The 25037-nt window shown below is 44.6% G+C and overlaps 1 protein-coding gene across 1 annotated transcript in view; it reads left to right on the forward strand.

The window, feature by feature from the left end:
- The window catches only part of RNF34 (ring finger protein 34), a 73732-nt gene that overhangs the window by 45474 nt on the left and 3221 nt on the right, over nucleotides 1-25037 (forward strand). The window contains exons 4-5 of the mRNA XM_082273854.1: nucleotides 16473-16526; nucleotides 21446-21647. Of these exons, the coding sequence (XP_082129980.1) occupies nucleotides 16473-16526; nucleotides 21446-21647 (256 nt within the window). The remainder of the gene's footprint in view (nucleotides 1-16472; nucleotides 16527-21445; nucleotides 21648-25037) is intronic.

Raw genomic sequence — 25037 nt, forward strand, 5'->3', positions numbered from 1 at the left:
GGTCAACTTTATGTCCCAATTGCTAGATGCCCCGACTAGAAATGATGCATTGCTAGACCTATTTATTACAAATAAATCCGATCTGGTCGCAGATGTGAAAATACAGGACAATTTGGGAATTAGCGATTAATTACATTTAGCATAAATTATAGGAAAGAGGCACGAGGGTAGTACAAGAACACAACATTTCAAAAGAGCCAACTTTTCTAAACTGCGCTCAATACTACAAGATATTAAATGAGACCAAATCCTAGAAACATTGAACACTGAGGAAAAATGGGAGTCCTTTAGGACTATATTAAAAAAAGATATCACCAAGTGCATTCCAATGGGCAATAAATATAGAAGACGAGTCACAGTCTGCATTCCAACAATACAAAGAATGTGATAAGCAGTGTAAGAACGCATTCAGTGTAGCTAAAAAAGACTATGAAAGACACATAGCATAGGAGAGTAAAAAATTGTACTGTACTGTTGTACAGCATGACTGTATTGTTAGTAACACATCACAGGATGAAACCTTGTGGCTAACAGAGGCCAGTGTCCAGAAAAGAATGGAAAGCCTAACACACATAAATGACCAGGATCGAATGACTTACACCTGAGAATCCTCAAAAGAACTCGGTCAGGTTAAATCCAGACCGTTATTCCTAATCTTTATGGACCGCATACTGACAGGAATGATACCGACTGATTGGCGAAGGGTCTGCATGGAACCAATATTCAGAAAGGGCAGAGATATGTTCCTGGAAACTACAGGCCTGTCGGTCTAACATCGATGGTATGTAAACTATTGGAAGGGATGATAGGGAACTATATCCAAGAATTTGCTGATGAAAACCGTATCATTAGTAGTAATCAGCATGGGTTTACAAATGGTCATTCTTGCCAAACCAATCTGTTAACATTCTACAAGGAAGTGAGCTGTCATCTACATAGGGGAAGACCTTCAAATGTGTTGTATATGGGTTTTGCAAAAGCATTTGATAAAGTCCACCATAGACACTTAATCTACAAACGGTGGTCTGTAGGCATGGACCATAGGGTTTGTTCTTGGATGGAAAACTGGTTTCAGGGGTGTGTCCAAAGGGTGGAAATAACATGTATGACTGGTCTGGAGTGATAAGTGGGGTACCCCAAGGCTCTTTCCTGGGACCAATTCTGTTTTTTTTTTTTTTTTATTCATACATGATATAGAGGTTTGTATAAATAGCTCAATCTCAGTTTATGCTGACGACAAAAATAAGTAGGGCAATAACTTCACAGCAGGATATAGAAACTTTACAAGAAGACCTCAATAAAATAATGGGGTGGGCAGCTACATGGCAAATGAGGTTTAATTTAGAAAAATGTAAAGTAATGCACTTGGGGCTAAAATTTTAAATGCAAGCTACTCACTGGGGGGAGTTTACTCCAGAGATAAAATTATAATCCTGCCACTTTTTAAGACTAGTTCAGCCACATCTCAAGTAGTCTGTCCAGTTATTTTTACCAGTCCTCAGGAAGGATGTGCTGGAGTCCAGAGAAGGGCAACACAACTAAGGGGTTTGGAGGACATCAATTACGAGGAACAACTACAAGCACAAAATGTATATTCCCTGGAGAAAAGATGCTTGAGAGGAGATATGATGCCAATATACAAATACCTCAATGGTGACCGCAGAGTAGGTAGGAAACTATTCATTCTCAGGGAGTGTAGAAAGACAAGGGGCCACACAATGAGATTGGAGGAGAAGCGGTTTAACCTTAAGCTGCGCAGGTGGTTTTTCACTGTCAGGGCGATAAGAACGTGGAGCTCTCTTCCACAATTGGTGGTGTTGGTAGGAAGTATTGATAGTTTTAAAAGACTCTTGGACATGCATCTTAGTGAACACAATATATACAGGGATATGGGAAATGATTACCAACATGCCCACACCTGCACCAAGTACACAGGTTGGACTGGATGGACTAGTGTCTTTATTCAACCTTAACATTGATTAGACACTTCTGTCTGCAACTTCAAAGGCATATAAAAAAAAAAAAAATGACATCAATCACAAATGCAAACATATCATCATGAATTTTCCTGCAGATAATTTACTGTAAAGCTGCATTGTAAACTGAAAAATTGTATTTGAAACTATTCCAGTGTTTCATCAATATAATTTCTCATACAAACAGCTTGATAGTAGAGCAATTATAGTTTTGTAATATTGGCTTATGCTGGCCATGCATTCTACAGTTGTCTTGTACAATTTTCCTTTAGATTTACCAAAGCCATATAATTTGAGGTCAAACCTAAACACGTTCAACTATGTAGTGCAAGGGCCTGCCTGATTGCATACAAAATTGAAGGTAAACCTAAAGGAAATGAAACAAGAAAATTGTATAATGTATGGCCAGCTTTAATATAAACTGTTTGGATAGTTTTGAGACATTTTTTGTGTGCTGGCTTGTGCTCTATTCTGTTACCATCTTTGCCCTCAGTACATGTAAGTGCACAGTAACAGATCCTAGATCAGCTGTGCCCATCCTGCACTCTACCAAAGCTTCACCAATGCTAATCTACAGGCAGACCATTGATAATCATTGGATGCAGGGCACATCTGCACAATGCTGCAAACAAGGCACTAGAAATCCAAGGTGAAACAAAGCTGGAAAAGCTCACACATTGGTAATTTGAAAATGGGGTAATGAATTATAAGAGGTCTGGTGGTGGGCACTTGCTGTATATGTAATGAAGAGACCAAAGGGATGATTGGGGAAAAATAATTTATAATTACAATACCACCTTAAAGTAAACCCCTTCTTTGCCCAACATATAGGGCAAAGAAAAAGGTTTACTTTAAGGCAGGCAATACCATTTGTACATACTAATAAACACAAAAGTGCATCGCTTAATGAATTACATTACAATGAGTGCTATACGGTGCAAAGAAATGTCCGTGCTAAACATATAAATAAACCATATCATGCGTGAACACAGAAGTTCTATATAAAGTCCCGTGCGGAAACAAGGAAATATCACAAGTGACTGGTGATCGATCTAACACAATGTGAAGGTGTATCCCAAAAGAGACAGGCTTCCTTACACCTTCACATCGTGTTGCATAGATCACCAGTCACTTGTGATATTTTCTCGTTTCACTTGGGACTTTATACTTCTGTGTTCACGCATGATATTGTTTGTATTTTTAGCACGGAAATATCTTCGCACCCTATGGTACTCATTTAAATGCAATTTATTTAGGGCTGCACTTTTGTGTTTATTTGAATATGTGCCTTGTATTCGTGTATTGTGATAGCTGCTATTCACCACATATATGTTTCTTTAGCATCCAGCGTGGTTCTTTCTTGTTTTTAGATTCGTCCCCTAGCCTCTGTTTGTTTGATTTGGACATTGAAAGTAAAGAAAAAAAAAAAAAGTCCCTGTATAATGTCTAAGTTTCTACTGGCAGTGTACACGGGGTTGAGGACTGTTAACACCATTTGACAGCACTGTGTGCCTGAGTGGTCAATCGCTAAGCACCAGCTCTGCCAAGGAGCAGTGGGATAACAATGAAAAAGAGAATAATAGTTGCTGGTGGAGCGTAAATTGAATTGAATACGTTTTTTTTTTTTTTTTTGCCTAGCCTGGGCAAAGCACAGATTCGCTATAGATTAAATTTTTATTTACATTCTATAGGATAATGTTAGTGACTGACAAATTATTCAGTGCACCAAAAAAAAAAAAAAACTGCCAACTTCTAATTTGGGTGACTGGCTCTTGAGTTATTTATTAATATGGGCACCTCCTTTAAATGTGAAGCTGAATTAAATGGAATTAAATCCCTTTTAATTTAATTTTAAAATGAGCGTAACTCTATGTATAAATTTTGCTTAGGAAAGCTTTATAATCGTGCCTTGTCTGTGAAGGTTCTCATTTGCCATACCTTAGGCTAGGTTCACACTGCTGCAATCAGATTTTGACCTGACTTTCAGTGTGATTATGTGATGCAGCTTGGATGCTACTTTGATGTGGTTTGCACATTCTATGGGGCCAAAATCATGCTGCAATTGCACCAAAGTAGCACAGGACCCTTTTCCGAAAATTGCGCTGCATTGATGTACACAGGCACCATTGAAAGCAATGCGATTTCCATTATCATCCGGTTCTGTGTAACTCAAGTTGCATCTGGATTCTCACTCATGTGAACCAGACCTTATTGAGTCTGACACTTAAGCTTGTGTTAGGGGATCTAAGGTCAACATAACCTAAACCTGCACCTTAAGCCCCGTACACACGCACAGATTGTTGGCCGTAAATTGTCGGCCAACGTCCGATCGGCCAATTGTAGGCTTGTTAGTATGATGCTTCCGACAACCAACTGCAAATTTTCGGCCGAAAAAAATCTGGTGTGCATGCTATAAAATTTTTGTTAGCCAACAAAGAACGGCCGATTGTTCCTCAGTCAGTACAGATTTCGGCAGACAAAAATCAGATGAGCAAGACTGGGCATGCTCAGAGAAGAAAAAACACACGGAAAGTCAACCATCACATGACATCACTTCTGAAGTTGGTTTTTGTTGGCCAACAAAAGTCCAGTGTCCAAGTCTAGAGCACATTTCAACCAACAAACAACACTGGACAAAAGTTGGCCGATCAGTTGGCCAACAATCTGTGCGTGTGTACGGGGCTTTATTTTAAAGTTTTTAAAGATAAGTTCACATTTTATTTGAAAATAAGTAAGAAATGCACAACGTTTTGCAAGTAAAAAAAAAAAAGAAAGTGCATTTATTATTTTTTCTACAGTGTAACCAGGGCCGCTGATACACCGATCCTCCTGTAGGGGGCTGGGCACACAGTGGGGCCCAGACAGCAGGAGGATCGGTGGAGCAGAGAACAATGCCCTCTGTGTCTCTCACCCAGCAACTGAAATCCGGTTTCTCCCCCCTCTTCCTCTCGCTAGATTTCAGCTGCTGAGTGAGAGACCCACATGGCCGAATTTAGGGGGGGGTGCTAGGGTGGGTTGTGCCCACCCAGATATCAGTTCTGCCCCCCAGGCCAGCGCTCCCTTGAATGTTGTGCCTGGCCGGTCGCTGTTGAGTTCCTTCCCCCTGCCCGCACTCAGGACCAGGACAAGGAGTCGGCAGGCTGGAGGAGTGAGAGGAAAGAGCCAGGAGGAGGTGCGCTGTGTTGTGCTCTTACCTCCTATCAGAAGAGCGCTGCTCCATACAGCATATGAGACATGATTGCTCTTACTGTAGATTGCATTAAAGTGTACACACACAGTTTGATTATTGCCCTCTATCAAGATTTGCTGCTGCCTGGAGGTGAGCAGCCCTTGGAGCAGATAGGGGGCGGCAATCAAACCGCATGTGTGTACAGTGCAATGCGATCTATAGTAAGCACAATCCTGATCCTGTCTGCACTATTGTTTCTGGACTATACTACGGTTACAAACAATTAACATACACATGTGGTATCGCTGTGATCAGCAGGAGAATTTATTTTGGGTTCTTTGGTGGTAGGTTATGGTAGTAGCAAGAAATAAAAAAAAATATATATATTTTTACTATTTTTGGCCAGTTTTCCTTAGATAGTAAAAAAAAAAAAAAATCAGGAGCTATCCATTTCCATTTACCACCAAACGAGAGCCCAATTTGTCCTGAAAAATAAGTTCTTATCCACCTGGATGCACAAAGTAGTTGTGGTGATATGTACAGTTTTACTAACAAGTCAAAGTTGCAAAATTGTGCTTAGGCATTAAGATTTGTTTTTACCCTTAGAGGCGCGAAGGGGTAAAATAGAGCAATAATGTTATAAGCTCCAATTAAAAGTTTCTATGCTTACATTCTGTTGAGATGAATTGATATATTACTTGACTATTATTTATCACCAGGGAATGGGTTTGTAAGGTACAATGAAGCATTATATGGGCTGAGGTGATTTCCATATTACATATTCTTAGTAAGGACTTTGCAGGTAAAACCAAGGTCTGCCTATCTTATAGCTCCACCCCTACCCCCCAAAATAAAAATCCTAATTAAAACGTATGTAGAAGCAGATTTTTAAAATATTTTTTGGAAGGGTTAGGCTAACCATACACTGTACTATGTCTCCCATTCAGCCCCACAACTGTCAGAATACGCAGTGGCTGCATCTGATTATCTGATTGGATTCGGCCATTCTTCAGCTGAAAACATCCAGCCTGGCTCTTTTCATTTTTATTGTAAAAGATATTTATCCACCCCCCCCCCCTTTCCTCGCCTTTTTTTTTTTTTTTGTCTTCTGTTGTGTTATCAGGAGTTAAAGTGAGGGGAAATAGTTTTAATAAGTTTAGCCTGTGACAGCTGTTTAAATAGTGTGGATAGAAGAATTTATCTTTCTGGCTATTTTGACACTCAGCATCCAAAGCCCTCAGAATACCCAAGCAGTGGCTGCATCTGATTGGATGTAGCTGCTTTTCATGCTGACTGTTTCCTGCCCGGCTTCTTCAATCCGCTCCATATATGGTAAGCTGAAGAAGGGAATTCTTCTAGTTTTGGAATCATTTCTTCTTGCTGCCTCTTGATTCTCTGGGACAGGAAGTGAAGGGAGTTTTCCCTAACGGGACACAGAGAAAAAAAATATCTAAAAGGTTTTTAAACCTTCTATTCTCCAAAAAATGAAATAAAAAAAAAAATAAAGTTTTGGTTTCACATACACTTTAAAAGGCACAGAAAGACCCATTAAAGAGGTTGTAAAACCCCCTTAATGACTTTTGCCTATAGGTACTGTAAATATCTCCTAAACTTGCACCATTTAGGAGATATTTACAGTGCATGCAGCTGATGACGTCATCGGCGCATGCGCTCTGAAGGAACTGCCACCCCTGCCATTCCTTCAGAGCCCTGTGCCGTAAACGGCGGTTTCCGCCCGCATGCGCGGGAGTGATGTCATCATGCCTCCGGCCAATCGGATGCGTAAATTTTTAAAAAAGACATATTTTTTACTTTCTGCTATGAATTATTCCCAATATAAAATTTTTTTATTTTTTTTATCAGTTTAGGCCAATTTGTATTCTGCTACATATTTTTGGTAAAAAAAATCCCGAAAAGCGTATTTTAATTGGTTTGTGCAAAAGTTTTATAGCATTTACAAACTACGGGATAGATTTTTGGAATTTTTATTTTTTTTGTTTTTATTAGTAATGGCAGTAATCAGTGTTTTTAGTGCGACTGCGACATTGCGGCGGACAGATCGGGCCCCTTACTGACATTTTTTACACTTTTTGGGGACCAGTGACATTAATACAGTAATCAGTGCTAAATATTATGCACTGTTACTGTATAAATGACACTGGCAGGTAAGGGGTTAACACTGGGGGTGATCAAAGGGGTTAATGTGTGCCTAAATATGCTTGCTCACTGGGGGGGGGAGGGTTCTGTGACCGGCACAGAGAGATCGGGGTTTCAGCTTAGCTGAAACTTATGATCTCTCCCTGCCTGTCTGACAGAAGACTCACCTGCTTTGTTTACATAAGCAGACGGGTCTTCTGTCAGTTTATCTGATGATCAGGGTAGGCTGGCGGCAATCGCCACCGCTCCTCCCGCGGCCCGGTCTAAACGCAGCGGGAGCGCGGTTCCAGTGGCGCGTGCGCACCGCTGAGACCTCGTTCACGAAATCACTTAGCACTACATGATTTTGCGCTGCCGAGCTGCCCTGCTGCAGTAATACTATGGTGCGCAGTCGGCAAGAGGTTTAATGGTTTGTTTTTAAAATATCTTTTAGTTCATTTTTCTGAAGTAGTGAGGGCTCCCAGTTTCCAGAGAAGCAGACTCTGCCTTTTTTATGCAATGTCTGCTTTAGGAATCAGTAAGTGAGCTATAAAGTGTAAGTTCACCAAATCTGTAGGGTCAACTTACACTGGACCCCCTTCCTCATCCCCCTTGTTCCCGCTGACCCGGAGTCACTGGCTTTGAGACATCAGGTCACTGCTTTACCTGTCCGGGAATTTGAAATCCATGCGGCTTAATCTCCTAAATGTACCTTTCTGCATGTAGGGGTAGGAGGCATTCTAATTGGTCAGCGCTGTCGCATGGACTGGGCTGACCAATCAGAACCCGCCTAGCCCGTCCTGTCAGCACTGGAGAGGAGGAGAGAAAGCCGCAGGGGTTTCAAATCCCTGAACCTGTAAAGCGGCGACCCGATGTCTCACAGCAGGAGATCGCAGGACTCCAGGTCAGCGGAACGGGGGGTTGAGGAAGGGGGTCCAGTGTAAGTTCACCTTACAGATTTTCTGTAAAAGTGAACTTACACTGATTTTAAAAGCTGTTTTTCTCTTACGTCCTCCGACAGTCGCCGCTCCCACTCATACAGTCTTCACCAATGGGTTATTGACTTCTTCTCCTTAGGAGTAGCTAGGCAAAAGACTTGTTAAAACAAAAGCATTTCCATAGACGCACCCATGGGGGCTGTCCCACTAGTCCAATACCCCTCCTGCAATAGCCATTTCAACTCAGTTTGCCTTCTGCCTAGTTCAGGAGTAGTCAGGCTTCCCTGTGCTGGGGCTACAGTCTCAGCCTTCTTCTTCTATTTTATGATTTTATTTTCTGAAAATTAATTTTTTTCTTTGCATTGCTAGCTGTTTATTTTGTCAGCTTTTAGTTAGTCGGATCTTCGGATGAAGATGAAGTTTGCGGAGCTGGGAATCGGACTGGTCGTCCTGGTTCTCCAGGACAGAGGATCAGATGGAATCCCAGCCCGCCATCGGGCATTTCGCAGGCTATGTGTTCGCCCTGGCCTCATAAACGACCCATCCCTGACCTCAGGGATGCAGCCTTGTGGGGTGGCTACCTCACCGGACACATGCACGGTTCATCCGTGCACTCCTGGTGTCCTGTGTTTTTGGCTGGTGGCACTCCCCTGCCATCTGAGGGTGGGCGGTTTTCCGTTTATTGTGAGGCACCCCACGCCATCAGGTACAGGTAAGTACACTCTAGGGCCTCTGTCTGGGGTCGGCAGTCCTCTGTGTCTGTGGTGTCCCCTATGTCTGTGCGTTTTGGGCTCCCTGATCCTGGTCCCTGCGGGGGTTTTTTCTCTCACAGTCTGTGCTGTGTGGAGTTTGGGGGATCCCTCTCCTGTGTCACTAAGGTGCTTGGAGGTACAGACTAGCGTGGCAACCGCTGCAGGGTTGAAAACCGCCGGTCCGCCATTTTAGGTGTGGGCAGCATGTCTGGCTTCACTGTGGGCGCTTGTATAGCATTGTGTGTAGTGTATTTTGGCGCCTTGTGACGCCATCTTGTGTGTGGCAACGATCATTCCGAACACATGTCGGCGGCCATCTCACCGAAGCCTCCCATTGCTTTGCTTAGGCATCCATGTTTCCTTAGCCTGCAGCCTCTGTTCAGTCTCTGCGGTGACATCACTTCCTTCCTTTACTCTGAAGCGACCGAAGGAGCTGGTAACACACTTCTGGGGCTCTGTCCTGTTGTCCTTTTCTTTCCTCCATTGTGCATTCTTCCTGGCTCAGTTTGTCCCTGCGGGGGGTCTGTGTTCCACAGCCATTGTAGCGGTGTGCTGTGTGCTGCGGGGGTCCGCGGCGCTCTTAAAGAGCCAGTACCTCATTAAAAAAAACACTTTTTTTGCAATGGAATCTCAGGACAGCAAATTCCCTCCAGCTTTGGTGGGGGTTTCAAGTTCTTCTGAATCCTCTACTCTGACTAATCTGGCTGCTGTTGTGGCGTCTTTGGTGTCCAAAATGGATGTGCTGATGTCGGAACGGGCTGCTATAAAATGGCCTAGGATTTATTTTTCTTCTGATTCTGAATGTGACATGGTTGCTGTAGGTAGCGTGCCCCTTTCAGGGTCTCACTCTTCTCAGGACCCGCAAGAGTCTGAGGGGGAGGCGGAGGTTACAGGGGTAGATGATTCCCCCCCTGGGACGCCGGAGGAACGCGCGGCTATGGATGCGCTGATTTCTGCCATTAAAGAAACACTACATTTAGAGGATGAGCCCAATCCTCCAGGCATTGTCATCTTTTGGTACACACAGGACCCGCAAGTCGGCGCAGGTTTTTCCCTGCCCTGCTGAGTTTCCTCACACTGTGAATGAACAATGGCGCAATTTGAAACGCACTTTCCCGGTGCCTAGGAGGTTTCAACTTCTGTATCCTTTTGCGTCTACTACGGTTGCACGCTGGTGTGTGGCTCCTCAAGTGGATCGCACTGTAGCCAGATTGAACAAGTCTACACTGGTTCCTACCGACGATTCCCTGGTATTTAGGCATCCTACGGATAGGAGGCTGGAATCGCTTGCCCGCCAATTATGTGGTGGCGGGTTCCCTGCTCAGGCCTATTTTTGCCTCTGTCATGGCGGCTCAGGCTGTGACGGACTGGACCAAGGTGCTCAGACGCACACTCGTGGCTGATTATGCCCCTCCCACTACCGTGGAGATGGTGGACCAGATTTATCAAGGGGTCATGTATTTGTGCGATGCGGCCTTAAATGAGGCCCCTTTGGCTGCGCGCCTGTCCAGTGTCGCGGTGCTTAGCCGTCGGCTGATCTGGTTGAAGAGCTGGTCGGCTGACCAGAAATCTAGGAAGGCGGTGGCTGACATTCCCTATGCGGGGTCTCGACTTTTTGGGTAATCCCTGGATGAATTGATTAAGGGAGTCACTGGGGGCAAGAGCACTCTGCTACCCCAGAATCCTAAGGTCAAGTTTTTCCGCGGCAAGCGGGGTCCCGCCTTTAAACCTAATCAGGGTTCCTTTCGTGCCTTCAAGTCATAGTACAAGGGAAAACCCTTCAAGGGCCAGGGTGGCCAGAGAAAGCCCTGGGCCGGCAAACTAAAAATCCGGCCAAGCTGGTGCGGCGGCCCTGTCCGCCTCTGCCTGAAGGGGCGCCTCACCCATTTCAGGGGTGGGGGACGTTTGCACGGTTTCCTCCAACCTTGGCTGCTCCGAGTTCAGGACAGGTGGGTTCAGGAAATCGTTCGATCAGGGTACAAGATCGAATTTCTTTCATGGACGGCGGACAGATTCTTTCCCTCAAATCTTCATTTGACCCCAGGGCGGTTACAGGACCGGCATCAAGCGGTGCAGGATCTCCTCGCTCAGGGGGTAATCGTCCCGGTGCCTCATCGGGACAGGTTTCGGGGGTTTTACACAAATCTGTTCACTGTGCCCAGAAAGGAGGGCAAAGTGCGTCCGATTCTGGACTTGCAAGCTCTGAACCGCTTCGTGCGCGTTCGAAAATTCCCCATGGAATCGCTCCGCTCGGTGGTAGCCTCTCTGAGCCAGGGAGAATTCCTGGCCTCTATCGACCTGAAGGATGCGTATCTACACATCCCCTTATTCGAGGGTCATCAGAGGTACCTCTGATTCGCTGTCGCAGAGGAACACTATCAGTTCGTGGCGTTACCTTTCGGTCTTTCTTCGGCTCCAAGGGTCTTTACCTAAGTGCTAGCTCCTGTTCTGGGGCTGCTGCGGGAGCAGGGCATTGCGGTCTTGGGTTATCTGGACGATCTCCTGTTAAGATCGAGTGCCAGTCAGAGCCTGCTGCACGATCTGTCCACTACGGTCCAGACGCTCCAGGAGTTTGGTTGGACGATCTACGTTCAGAATTCGACCTTGTCTCCTTCGATTCGTCTCCCGTATTTGGGAATGGTTCTGGACTCTGCTCCAGCGAAGGTGTTCTTGCCGGAGGACAAGCTCCGGACCCTACAGTCCGAGGTCAGGTCCCTCAGGGACAACAAATCCTCTTCACTTAGGACCTGTATGCGGTCTCTGGGGTTGATGGTATCGGCCTTCGAGGCGATTCCATTTGTGCAGTTTCACACGCGGTCTCTCCAAGCGGAGATCCTGGCTAGGTGGGACAGACTACCTCAGTCCTTGGACGTGAGAGTGTCCGAGTCGCCAAACCAGAATGGATCTCTTGTGGTGGCTTCAGTCCCCGGCTGTGTCGGCAGGGAAATCCTTCCGGCCGTTACTATGGACGGTGATTACCACGGATGCCAGCCTGTTTGGCTGGGGTGGCGTCCTGGGCAACCGGTCTGCCCAGGGCACTTGGTCGGAGGAGGAATCCTCCCTTCCGATAAACATATTGGAATTGAGAGCGATCAGGCTGTGCCTGCTCCACTGGTCGGTTCATCTTCAGGGCCATCCTGTACGGGTGCAGACAGACAATGCCACTGCAGTGGCGTACATCAACCACCAAGGGGGCACCAGGAGTGCCCGGGTGGCCCAGGAGGTGACCAGTTTTCCTTCTTGGCCCGAGACTCATGTCCCGGCGATATCGGCAGTTCACATTCCGGGTGTGGAGAATTGGCAGGCCGATTTATCTGAGCCGCCAGACCCTGGACCAGGGGGAATAGTCCCTGCACCCGGAGGTATTTCAAATGCTTTGTGCGAAGTGGGGATCCCCAGATGTGGATCTGTTCGCGTCTCGGCTAAACCACAAGGTGGAAAGGTTCGTGGCAAGAACGCGCGATCCTCTGGCAGAAGCCTCGGATGCGTTGGTGGTGCCTTGGCATCAGTATCGTCTAAACTATGCCTTTCCTCCGAATCAGTTGTTGTCCAGGTTCCTTCGCAGGTTGGCCTCGGAACCAACATTGGTGGTTCTGGTGGCACCGGACTGACCACGCCGGTCCTGGTACGTGGACATTGTTCACCTGGCTGTCGAGCCTCCTTGGCGGCTGCCAATGCGGGATGATCTGTTGTCTCAGGGACCGATCTTCCATCCTGCTTTACAGTCGCTAGCTTTAATGGCATGGCTGTTGAAAGCCAAGTCCTGAGAGACAGGGGTCTCTCTCCTCAGAGGTCATTCCTACTTTAATCAAGGCTAGAAAAGCCTCGTCTGGTAAGATTTATTACCGTACATGGAAAGCTTATTTTGCCTGGTGTGAGTCCAGGGGTTTCTCTCCTCGTACATACTCAGTGGCGAGAGTGTTGGCTTTCCTCCAATCTGGTGTGGACCTCCAATCTGGTGTGGACCAGCCTTGCGCTGACTACGATTAAGGTCCAGGTTTCTGCACTGGCTGTTCTTTTTCAGCGCCCTGTGGCGTCTAATTCCTTGATTCGCACCTTCATTCAGGGTGTGCGTTACTTGGCCCCTCCTACAAGGGAGCCTCTGCCTCCATGGGACTTGAACTTGGTTCTGTCCGTATTGCAAAGTTCCCCGTTTGAAAACATCAGGGAAATTTCATTACCTCTGCTATCGAAAAAAGGTTGCCTTTCTGGTAGCGATCACTTCTGCTCGCAGAGTGTCGGAGTTGGCGGCGTTATCTTGTCGCTCCCCTTACCTGGTGGTTCATAGGGATAAGGTGGTCTTGCGACCTAACCTGTCCTTTCTTCCGAAGGTGGTTTTGGATTTTCACCTCAATGAGGATATTGTCTTACCTTCGCTCTGTGCGAATCCTAAGCATCCTAGGGAGATTGCCTTGCATTCTTTGGATGTTGTTAGGGCGATCAGGGTTTACCTGTCGTCGACAGAATCCTTTCGGAAATCGTATTCCCTCTTTGTCCCTTCTGAGGGACCGTGGAAGGGTATGGCTGTGTCTGCGGCGACCATTGCAAAATGGATCAGACAGACAATTGTTCAGGCCTATTCGTTGAAGGAACGGGTACCACCCTTCCCTGTCAAGGCGCACTCTACCAGGTCGGTGAGTGCGTCCTGGGCTTTCCGGCATCAAGCCTCAGTGGCCCAGGTGTGCAAGGCTGCGACTTGGTCGTCAGTGCACACCTTTTCCAAATTCTACAAAATTGATGTTCTGGCATCAGCGGATGCCTCCTTTGGCCGCAAAGTTCTCTGTGCGGCAGTCCAGTAGGGGACCCAGGTTTTATGCGGGTCCCTGGCTGTTGGGGTTGTTTACCCCTTGGTTATTTGATTTCCTGGGTTGTTGCTCCTGTTGAGCCTTTTTTTGTTGCCCAGAGGGTTACCTTTCTGTTCATGTAAGGTTCCTTTCTCTGAGATGGGTACTGCGTTGCCTTTTCTGATGGTTGCGTTTTCCCACCCCTCATGTCTACATTGCTTTGGGACATCCCCATTGGTGAACACTGTATGAGTGGGCGGCGACTGTCAGAGGACGTAAGAGAAAACAAAATTTTTGTAAAATCTTACTGTTAAATTCCTTTCTGAGTCCTCCGACAGTGGCCGCCCCCGCCCCTCTTTTGGGGTTCTTATACACTTAACTGCTTTGATACCAAACTGAGTTGAGATGGCTATTGCAGGAGGGGTATTGGACCAGTGGGACAGCCCCCATGGGTGTGTCTATGGAAATGCTTTTGTTTTAACAAGTCTTTTGCCTAGCTACTCCTAAGGAGAGGAAGTCAATACCCCATTGGTGAAGACTGTATGAGTGGGCGGCGACTGTCGGAGGACTCGGAGAAAGGAATTTTACGGTAAGATTTTACAAAAATTCCGTTTTTTTTTTTTTTTTTTTTTTTCTTTTACAAGCATGTTATACTTACCTGCTCTGTGCAAGCCCGATCCTTCTTTTCTCTCCGCTGGCACTCTGCCCCCCCCCTTTAGCCAAGTGCCCCTATAGTAAGCAGCTTGCTATGGGGGCACCCGAGGCGGTTCGCTCCCCAGAAGATGCTCTGTCTGTTCATTCAGACGCAGCGTGCAGCTTGGCCTTGCCTCCGCTCTCTCGTTTTTTGCCCACCGGCTGTGATTGACAGTAGCGGGGGCCAATTTTATTTCAGCCAGTAAGGAGGCAGAGAGCCGCTGCTCTCGTTCACATCGCTGCATCTAGATGGGGCTGAAGGGGCCTCTACACACACGTTTTTTACTAACATGCATAGAATGCATGAAGGTGAAAAACCTTGAGCCTTTAAAACCCCATTAACCCCTTCACACCAGCGCTACACATATATTGGGCCTCTCGGCGAGTGGGCCTTAACGCTGAGCAGCCATATATATGTGTACCAGAATGTAAACAAAGCTGTGCCGAGAGCGCATACCCTGCGCGTTCCCAGCACAGTTGCCAGCGGCTAATGGAGAGCTCCTGATCTCTGCTTATGAATGAGAGCTTTCCAATCATATGACTGATGTGAAAGCCAAACGTGCTGTCACATGATCAAAAACTTGCCTCCCGGCATCAAAAACCTCTTAAAAGGCGGAGAGGTGCCGGCATTAGGGGTAAAGACAAACCCTCACTCGCCTATAACTGAAGTGCTTCTGCTGTGAGAATGAAGTGCTCTAAAGTGTCTATAGCTACAGAGGTACTGCAGTGTAGTAATGTAAAACTATAAGCATGCCGAATGCACCCACAACTACATTAACCGCAGGGAGCTAGGGGGCGAGCGCGTGACGGCGGCGAGATCCCGCTTGTCAGCGGGGAAGCCGATGCAGGGGGCTCCGATTGCCGCCTGACACCCGCGATCGTTCCCCACTGAGAGAGGAGGACAGGCAGCTGTTGTAAATACAGCCAACCATTCTTCTCCTTGGAATGATTATATAGCCCCTGTGATCCTCCTTTATAGGATCGCAGGTCTCTATGGTCATTTCACAAGCCACGCCCCCCCCCCCCCCCCCCCCACAGTTAGAATCACTAAGTGCATATTTTTTAGTACTGATTACTGTAGAAATGTCACTGGTCTCCCGGAAAGTGTCAAAAATGTCAGTCAGGGGTCCGATCTGTCCATTGCAATGTAGCAGTCCCGCAAAAAATCACAGATTGCTGCTATTACTACTAAAAAAACCCCATAAAAATGACAAATCTTTCCTCAAGTTAGTGGACGTGATAACTTTTGCGCAAACCAATCAAAATAAGTTTTTTGCGATATTTTTGGTAAAAAAAAATGTAGCAGAAAACAAATTGGCCTAAAATGATTTTTACATTTTTTTGGGGGGGAGGGGGGGGGATGTTATATAGCAGAATGTGAAAAAAAATAATTTGTTTTGTTTTTTCAGAATTGTTGCTCTTTTTTTTGTTTATAGCGCAAAAAATAAAAATCACACGGGTAATCAAATACCACCAAAAGAAAGCCCTATTTGTGGGAAAAGAAAGGACATAAATTTTATTTGGGTACAGTGTCTCACGACCGCGCAATTGCCTGTTAAAATAGCACTGTGCCGAATCGCAAAATATGGTCTGGTCATTAAGGGGGCAAATCCTTCTGGCCAAGAAATGGTTAAAAATGAAAGGGATATGCTTTGGATCCATGACACAATATGTCACTGTGTTATTCATGCTAACTGAATAAGGGCTTAAATATGACTATATATAAGTCTTGTGTGAAAAGTTGAATTGCTAATGTCGAGGTCTGTAATTATCTCTTCACCTTTGTGGTTTCTAGTGATTCGATCTGCCTGTGCTGTAAAATTATCGAGTGATGGGATTCTTTATAACCCACCCAGGTATCTTCTGCTTTAGAAAATAGGCCGTGGTGCTACATGCAACATCTGATTTTGAAACCGCAAAACGTTTGTAGACAAGTAAAATGAGAAATTGCCAGACGATTACAAAATTAGCACACCTATGAAAATGATTTGATTGTCACTTGTTTGTTATCTGTGTGTTTTCAGGCAACAAGTGAAAACATATCAGTAACATCAGATACAGAAGCCCTGGAAAACCAAGTAAGTACCTTTTAACTGATCTACAAAGAAGCTCAAACTAGTATGGCTTTGGGGAAAGGAATTGGAGGAAGCGCCGGTTCACATTGCAGCGACGCTACTTCGCACCGCGACCTCCGAGGTCGCGGTGCGAGCAGCGCACCGCGACCTCGGAGCGGCCGCCACGGACTTCATAACATTGAAGTCTATGGCGGTTGCCCCAAAGAAGCTCCGGACCCTTTTTCTAGGTCGGAGCGACTTGTGTCGCTCCTATTAGAACGGGTCCGCAGCTTCCCTATGGGAGGCGACCTGCGGCGACCTGTGAGGCGACCAGGTTGCCTCACAGGTCGCCCTAGTGTGAACCGGCACGAAGGAATCTTTTGTAGTAAACTCTTGTACAGTGCAGCTTATTTGTGAAAACTGGAGCAGAGGAGATATGATGTTTTCCTTACAATTTATCAATATTTAGAGCCTAATTTGTTACCCAGGATGACACCTGCATGCATGGGGGTGCTCCCTAATCCCCCTTGAGGGGGAAAAAAAATGATATGTACTGTATATACACACACATACACGAGTGCATCTCATAAATTAGAATTTATTTCAGTAATTCAATCCATAAAGTGAAACTTGTATATTTTATATACGGTATCTCACAAAAGTGAGTACACCCCTCACATTTTTGTAAATATTTTATTATACCTTTTCATGTGACAACACTGAAGAAAAGACACTTTGTTACAATCTAAGGTAGTGAGTGTACAGCTTGTATAACAGTGCCATTTTGCTAAATAACTCAACACACATCCATTAATGTCTAAAATGCTGGCAAAAAAATGAGCACACCCCTAAGTGGAAATGTCCAAATTGGGCCCAACGTGTCAATGTTTTGTGTGGCCACCATTATTTTCCAGCACTGCACTAAAGCCCCGTACACACGTACCGATTGTCGGCCGTAAATATTCGGCCGACGACCGATCGGCCGATTGTAGGCTTGTTAGTATGATGCTTCCGACAGCCGACAGCGCACTTTCGGCCGAAAAGAATCTGTCGTGCAGGCATTAAAATTTTTGTTGGCCAACACCAGAACTGTTCGCCAGTCAGTACAGAAGTCGGCCGACAATCAGCAGATTTGCAGGACTGGGCATGCTCAGAGAAGAAAAAACACAGGGAAAGTTAACCATCACATGACATCGCTTCTGCAGTCGGCGGACAAAATTCTTTTGCAGTCTTTTGCACTTTTCAGCGGACAGGACAGCCCTGGACAAAAGACGGCCGATCGGTCGGCCAACGATCGGTACGTGTGTACGAGGCATAACCCTCTTGGGCATGGAGTTCACCAGAGCTTCACAGGGTACCACTGGAGTCCTCTTCCACTCCTCCATAATGACATCACAAAGCTGATGGAGGTTAGAGACATTGCACTCCTCTACCTTCCATTTGAGGATGCCCCACAGATGCTCAATAGGGTTTAGGTCTGAAGACATGTTTTGGCTAGTCCATCACCTTTACCCTAAGCTTTTTTTAGCAAGGCAGTGGTCGTCTTGGAGGTGTGTTTGGGGTCGTTATGGTGGAATACTGCCCTGCGGCTCAGTCCCTGAAGGGAAGGGAAGGGATCATCCTCTGCTTCAGTATGTCACAGTACATGTTGGCATTCATGGTTCCCTCAATGAACTGTAGCTCCCCAGTGCCGGCAGCACTCATGCAGCCCCAGACCATGACACTCCCGCCACCATGCTTGACTGTAGGCAAGGCACACTTGTCTTTGTACTCCTCACCTGGTTGCTGCCACACACGCTTGACACCATCTGAACCAAATAGGTTTATCTTGGTCTCATCTCACCACAGGACATGGTTCCAGTAAGCCATGTCCTTAGTCTGCTTGTCTTTTTGTCTGCCTGTCTGCGGGCTTTCTTGTGCATCATCTTTAGAAGAGGCTTCCTTCTGGGATGACAGCCATGCAGACCAATTTGATGCAGTGTGTGGCATATGGTTTGAGACCTGACAGCCTGTGCACTCAACTTCTTTGGTCGACCATGGCGAGGCCTGTTCTGAGTGGAACCTGTCCTGTTAAACTGCTGTATGGTCTTGGCCACCATGCTGCAGCTCCGTTTCAGGGTCTTGACAATCTTCTTATATCCTAGGCCATCTTTATGTAGAGCAACAATTCTTTTTTTCAGATCCTCAGAGAGTTCTTTGCCATGAGATGCCATGTTGAACTTCCAGTGACCAGTATGAGAGAGTGAGAGCGATAACACCAAATTTAACACACCTGCTCCCCATTCACACCTAAACCCTGTAACACTAACGAGTCACATGACACCGGGGAGGGAAAATGGCTAATTGGGCCCTTATTTGGACATTTTCACTTAGGGGTGTACTCACTTTTGCCAGTGGTTTAGACATTAATGGCTGTGTGTTGTGTTATTTTGAGGGGACAGCAAATTTACACTGTTATACAAGCTGTACATTTACTACTTTTAATTGCAGCAAAGTGTAATTTCTTAAGTTTTGTCATATGAAAAGATATAATAAAATATTTATACATACATTTCAAGCTTTTCTTTCTTTTAATTTTGATGATTATGGCTTACAGCTAGTGAAAATCCAAAATTCTGCATTTCAGAAAATTAGAATATTACAGAAGACCAATAAAAATAAAAGGACTTTTAATACAGAAATGTTGGCTTACTGAAAAGTATGTCCATATACAGTATAGTATGCACTCAATACTTGGTCGGGGCTCCATTTGCATGAATTACTTCATCAATGTGGCCTGGCATGGAGGCGATCAGCTTGTGCCACTGCTGAGGTGTTATGAAAGCCCAGGTTGCTTTGAGAATAGCCTTCAGCTCGTCTGCATTGTTGGGTCCAGTGTGTCTTGTCTTCCTCTTAAAAATGTCATCACTGACTGTGGAAACTTCACACTGGACCTCATGCAACTTGGATTCTGTCCCTCTCCACTCTTCCTCCAGACTCTAGGACCTTGATTTCCAAATTAAATGCAAAATTTTCCACAATCTGTGATGATTTGGGGAGCCATGTCATCTGCTGGTGTTGGTCCACTGTGTTTTATCAAGCCCAAAAGTCAGCACAGCTTTCTACCAGGATATTCCAGAGCACTTTATGCTTTCCTCTGCTGACCAGCTTTATGGAGATGCTGATTTCATTTTCCAGCAGAACTTTTGCACCTGCCCACACTGCCAAAAGTACCAATACCTGGTTTAATGATCATGGTATCATGTGCTTGATTGGCCAGCAAACTTGCCTGACCTGAACCCCATGGAGAATCTGTGGGGTATTGTCAAGAGGAAGATGAGACACCTAACTCAACAATGCAGAAAAGCTGAAGGCTGCTATCAAAGCAACTTGGGCTTCCATAACACCTCAGCAGTGCCACAGGCTGATTGCCTCCATGCCACGCCGCATTGATGCAGTGATTCATGCCAAGTATTGAGTGCTTACTGTACATGGACATACTTTTCAGTAAGCCAACATTTGTTTTAAAAATCCTTTTTTTTTTTTTTTTTATCCAGAGGTTGTCTTTGGGAAATAGATGTATGAGTGCTGCCAGCATTGCTGCAGAGGTTGAAGGGGTGGGGGGGTCAGCTTGTCAGTGCTCAGACCATACGCTGCACACTGCATACAATTGGTCTGCATGGCTGTCATCCCGGAAGGAAGCCTCCTCTAAAGATGGTGCACAAGAAAGCCTGCAAACAGTTTGCTGAAGACATGCAGACTAAGGACATAGGTCACTGGAACCATGTCCTGTGGTCTGAGACCAAGATAAACGTATTTGGTTCAGATGGTGTCATGTCTGTGTGGTGGCAACCAGTTGAGGAGTACAAAGACAAGTGTGTCTTACCTACAGTCAAGCATGGTGGTGGAAGTGTCATGGTCTGGGGCTGCATGAGTACTGCCTGCACTGGGGAGCTCCAGTTTATTGAGGGAACCATGAATGCCAACATGTACTCTGACATTACTGAAGCAGAGCATGATTCCCTCTCTTCGGAAACTGGGCCGCAGGGCAGTATTCCAACATAATGACCCCAAAATCCTCTCCAAGATGACCACTGCCTTGCTAAAGAAGCTGAGGGTAAAGGTGATGGATTGGCCAAGCCTGTCTCCAGACCTAAACCCTATTAAGCATCTGTGGGGCATCCTCAAATGGAAGGTGGAGGAGCGCAAGGTCTCCAACATCCACCAGCTCTGTGATGTCATCATGGAGGTGTAGAAGAGGACTCCAGTGGCAACCTGTGAAGCTCTGGTGAACTCCATGCTCAAGAGGGTTAAGGCAGTGCTGGAAAATAATGGTGGTCACACAAAATATTGACACTTTAGGCCCAATTTGGACATTTCCACTTTGGGGTGTATTCACTTTTGTTGCCAGCTGTTTAGACATTAATGGCTGTGTTGAGTTATTTTGAGGGGACAGCAAATTTACACTGTTATACAAGCTGTACACTCACTACTTTACATTGTAGCAAAGTGTCATTTCTTCAGTGTTGTCACATGAAAAGATATACCGTAATACAATATTTACAAAAATTTGAGGAGTGTACTCACTTTTGGGAGATACTGTGTGTGTGTGTGTGTATATGCATGTGTGTGTGTGTGTGTGTATAATATATATATATATATATATATATATATATATATATATATATAAATATATATATATAAATACTTTTTTTGTTGAGGGAAATAATTCTTCCCTCACATGAAAGTCAGTGGCGTAAAGGATCATATTTGTGGTTCTGAGGAAAAGCAGTGGAGGGCTTTGCTGTCTTTCAGAGCAGTATTTCTTCCTATATGATACATCAGTGATGTAGGGACTGGCAGAAAAGAACTCTATAAACATTAGCTATTGCTAAAGAATGTGAAAAGGATACATAAATATATACTGTCCAGACTTTTTTTTTTTTTTTACTTAATCTCTTTAGGCTAATGATCTCTCCCGAAACCAGGCAAGAGCCTCGCTGTCTGACCTATCAACGCTCAATGAAATCGAGGCACTTACGATCCGACAGCTGAAAGAAATCCTGGCTCGCAACTTTGTCAACTACTCAGGCTGCTGTGAAAAGTGGGAGCTTGTGGAGAAAGTCAACCGGCTGTACAGAGAAAATGAGGAGAACAGAAAGTCCTGTAAGTGAGGGGATTTGTTTTGTTTTTTATCAGTTTAGCTCTGCATTAATTACTGTAGGAAAAGAACAAAAGAGGATTAGGCTATTTTTTATAGAGCCTATTTTACCTCTTCTCACTCTAAAATAGTCAAAAAATTCCTACTTGTCACAGATGTCAAAAAAGCAGATGGTGATATTCTACATATGGTTTGGGCCTGTGAAAAAATGTGACCCTTCTGGTCACAGATTCCCTGCTTTCATTTCTCAAAATTCCAAAAACGGTCTTTTTTTCTTTATGCAAGAAAAATTGTGGTGGTACTGTGAATTTCCACTGAACACTTAAGAATTACTGCTTGGAAGTGATTAGTAAATCAGATTACACCCTTCTATTGAATAACATATGAGGCCTGAGGTCGCCCTGCCAAGTTTGAAAAATATTGGGGAAAATGGATGAGTTGAATGGACTTGTGAATATTCTGGTCCATAACATCATACTTGCACTTTGTATTTTGGCTTTACATTACTTTACAGGCCTTATTGACACAAGGGATTAGGAGAGAAAAGTGGACTCCAATGGCTGGGATCACAGGTGTATATGAACAGCTGTGACTGCTCAGGCTGTACAAAGCAATGATAGGCGAGAAGAGCTGTGAGTGGATGCACATCTAGTGGTTAGGGACTGACAACTTTTTTTTTTTTTTTTTTTTTCTTTCATTTAAATATTTTAAAAAATACTCTTATACACTCAATTACTGTACAGTGACTTTTGTTATATTTCCTTTGTTGTTTCTGTTGCACAGTCTGTAGTAGTTTAGGACAAACATGGTATCCTTTATTCTAATTAGACATTGACGCACAAATGTCTATCTCACGTCAGGATTTATTCTATCTCTATATACAGGTACATCTCCTAAAATTAGAATATCATCAAAAAGGTTATTTATTTCAGCAATTCAATTAAAAAAGTGACACTAATATATCTTATATAGATGCGTTACACACAGAGTGATATATTTTCAAGAAATTCTTTCTTTTAATTTTGATGATTATGGCTTACAGCAAGTGAAAACCCAAAAGTCAGTATCTCAGAAGAATGGAATATTACATGAGACCAATTAAACAAAAAAAGATTTTTAATACAGAAATGTTGACTTACTGAAAATGTTCATGTACAGTATAGTATGCACTCAATACTTGGCCGGGGCTCAGGGTCAGCAAAGGGAAGCATGAAGTGCTCTAGAATTTCTTGGTAGAACGCTGCGCTGACTTTGGAATTGATAGATCACATGGGACCAACACCAGCAGATGACCTGGCTCCCCAAATCATTACTGACTATGGATACTTCACACTGGACCTCATGCAACTTGGATTCTGTGCCTCTCCACTCTTCCTCCAGACTCTGGGACTTTGCTTTGCAAATGAAATGCAACATTTTCCACAGTCAGTGATGATTTGGGGAGCCATGTCATCTGCTGGTGTTGGTCCACTGTATTTTATCGAGTCCAATTCTATAGCAATTCATGCTTTCCTCAGCTAACCAGCAATGGAGATGCTGATTTCATTTTCCAGCAGGACTTGGCATCTGCCCACACTGCCAACCCAACCCAACAATGCAGAAGAGCTGAAGGCTGCTATCAAAGCAACCTGGGCTTTCCGAACACCTCAGCAGTGGCACAAGCTGATCACCTCCATGCAACGCCGCATTGATGCAGTAATTCATTCCAAAGGAGCCCCGACCAAGTATTGAAGGCATACTATACTGTACATGGACATACTTTTCAGTAAGCCAACATTTCTGTATTAAAAATCCTTGTTTTTATTGGTCTTATGTAATAATCTAATTTTTTGAGATAATGAATTTTGGGTCTTTACTAGCTGTTAGCTATAATATCAAAATTAAAAGAAAGAAATGCTTGATATATATTGCTCTGTGTGTAACGCATCTATTTAAAATATGAGTTTCACTTTTTGAATTGAATTACTGAAACACATTAATTTTTGAATGATATTCTATGTTTATGAGATGCACCGTATATCGTATATTGATGTATCAGCCTTATTACAATAAACAAAAAAGGGAACTGCCTTGTGCTATGCAAAGTCATGTGTTTGTATGAAAATATACAGTAAATGCTAAAACTTGCATGTAAATGAGATAGCAGTAGTAGTACAGTTTATCCACAGTGATGGTCCAGTGTTTCTCAACCTTTTTTCAGTCAAGACAACCTTTAAAATAATGCACCTAATCTCAAGACACCTTGTTTAAAATGTAAAAAAAGAAACGAATAAGCTTACGTAATGCGGCAGCATGCACACATGTAGCACACACAACATTAGAGGCTTATTTTTACTATACAAATATACCCTTTGCACACCGGTACTGACTAGTATTCCAATGCATCTCTTCTCTCTCGGTTTCTCTCCCTCATGCAACTAACATGACCCCAGTACTGATAAAAAAAGGGGCAAACAAGGATGCTGTGCAGGCACCCGACGTGCTCCTTATCAACTGATGAGGCTGTTTGAGACAGTGGTTAAGATGCCAGCAGCAGGCCTGCATGGTACCCAAAGCTGCACAATAACAACCCATGGCTTGTGTAACATAAAAAGGCAGGCGCCATCCACCTGTCAGCTTGTTGACCTTTTGAGGCAAGTTATAGGCACTTTGGTATGGCACCCTGATTGAAAAAGGCTGCTGTAGTCTGATGCAGTGACGCATATAGCATACTTTGAGCATACTTCTCATAAGAGATAGCCAGTTTCTTCTCTTGCTACTTCTTTCCCTCTCTTTATGCTAAAGGCACTCTTTAGGTATACCTACATGTGGATTTTTACTGCAGATTTTAATTCTCACTGCATTCTGTATAGCTGAGTGAGTGAGATCACAAACTGATCCAGTGTCACTACTGCCACCTAGAGGATCACCGGAGAATAGATTATTTTCCTGTAGCTGCTCCGATATTGTTTCTGAACATGTTATTCAGCAGGGTTAGCGCCCTCAAATTTTTCCATTGGCTTTCGTGTACAGTATCTCACAAAAGTGAGTACATCCCTCACATTTTTGTAAATATTGTATTATATCTTTTCATGTGACAACACTGAAGAAATTACACTTTGCTACAATGTAAAGTAGTGAATGTACAGCTTGTATAACAGTGTCAATTTGCTGTCCCCTCAAAATAACTCAACACACAGCCATTAATGTCTAAACCGCTGGCAACAAAAGTGAATATGCCCCAAAGTGGAAATGTCCAAATTGGGCCCAAAGGGTCAATATTTTGTGTGGCCACCATTATTTTCCAGCACTGCCTTAACCCTCTTGAGCATGGAGATCACCAGAGCTTCACAGGTTGCCACTGGAGTCCTCTTCCACTCCTCCATGACGACATCCCAGAGCTGGTGGATGTTGGA

This window comes from Pelophylax lessonae, assembly GCF_965119305.1.
Source record: "Pelophylax lessonae genome assembly, chromosome: 1".
Taxonomy (NCBI): domain Eukaryota; kingdom Metazoa; phylum Chordata; class Amphibia; order Anura; family Ranidae; genus Pelophylax; species Pelophylax lessonae.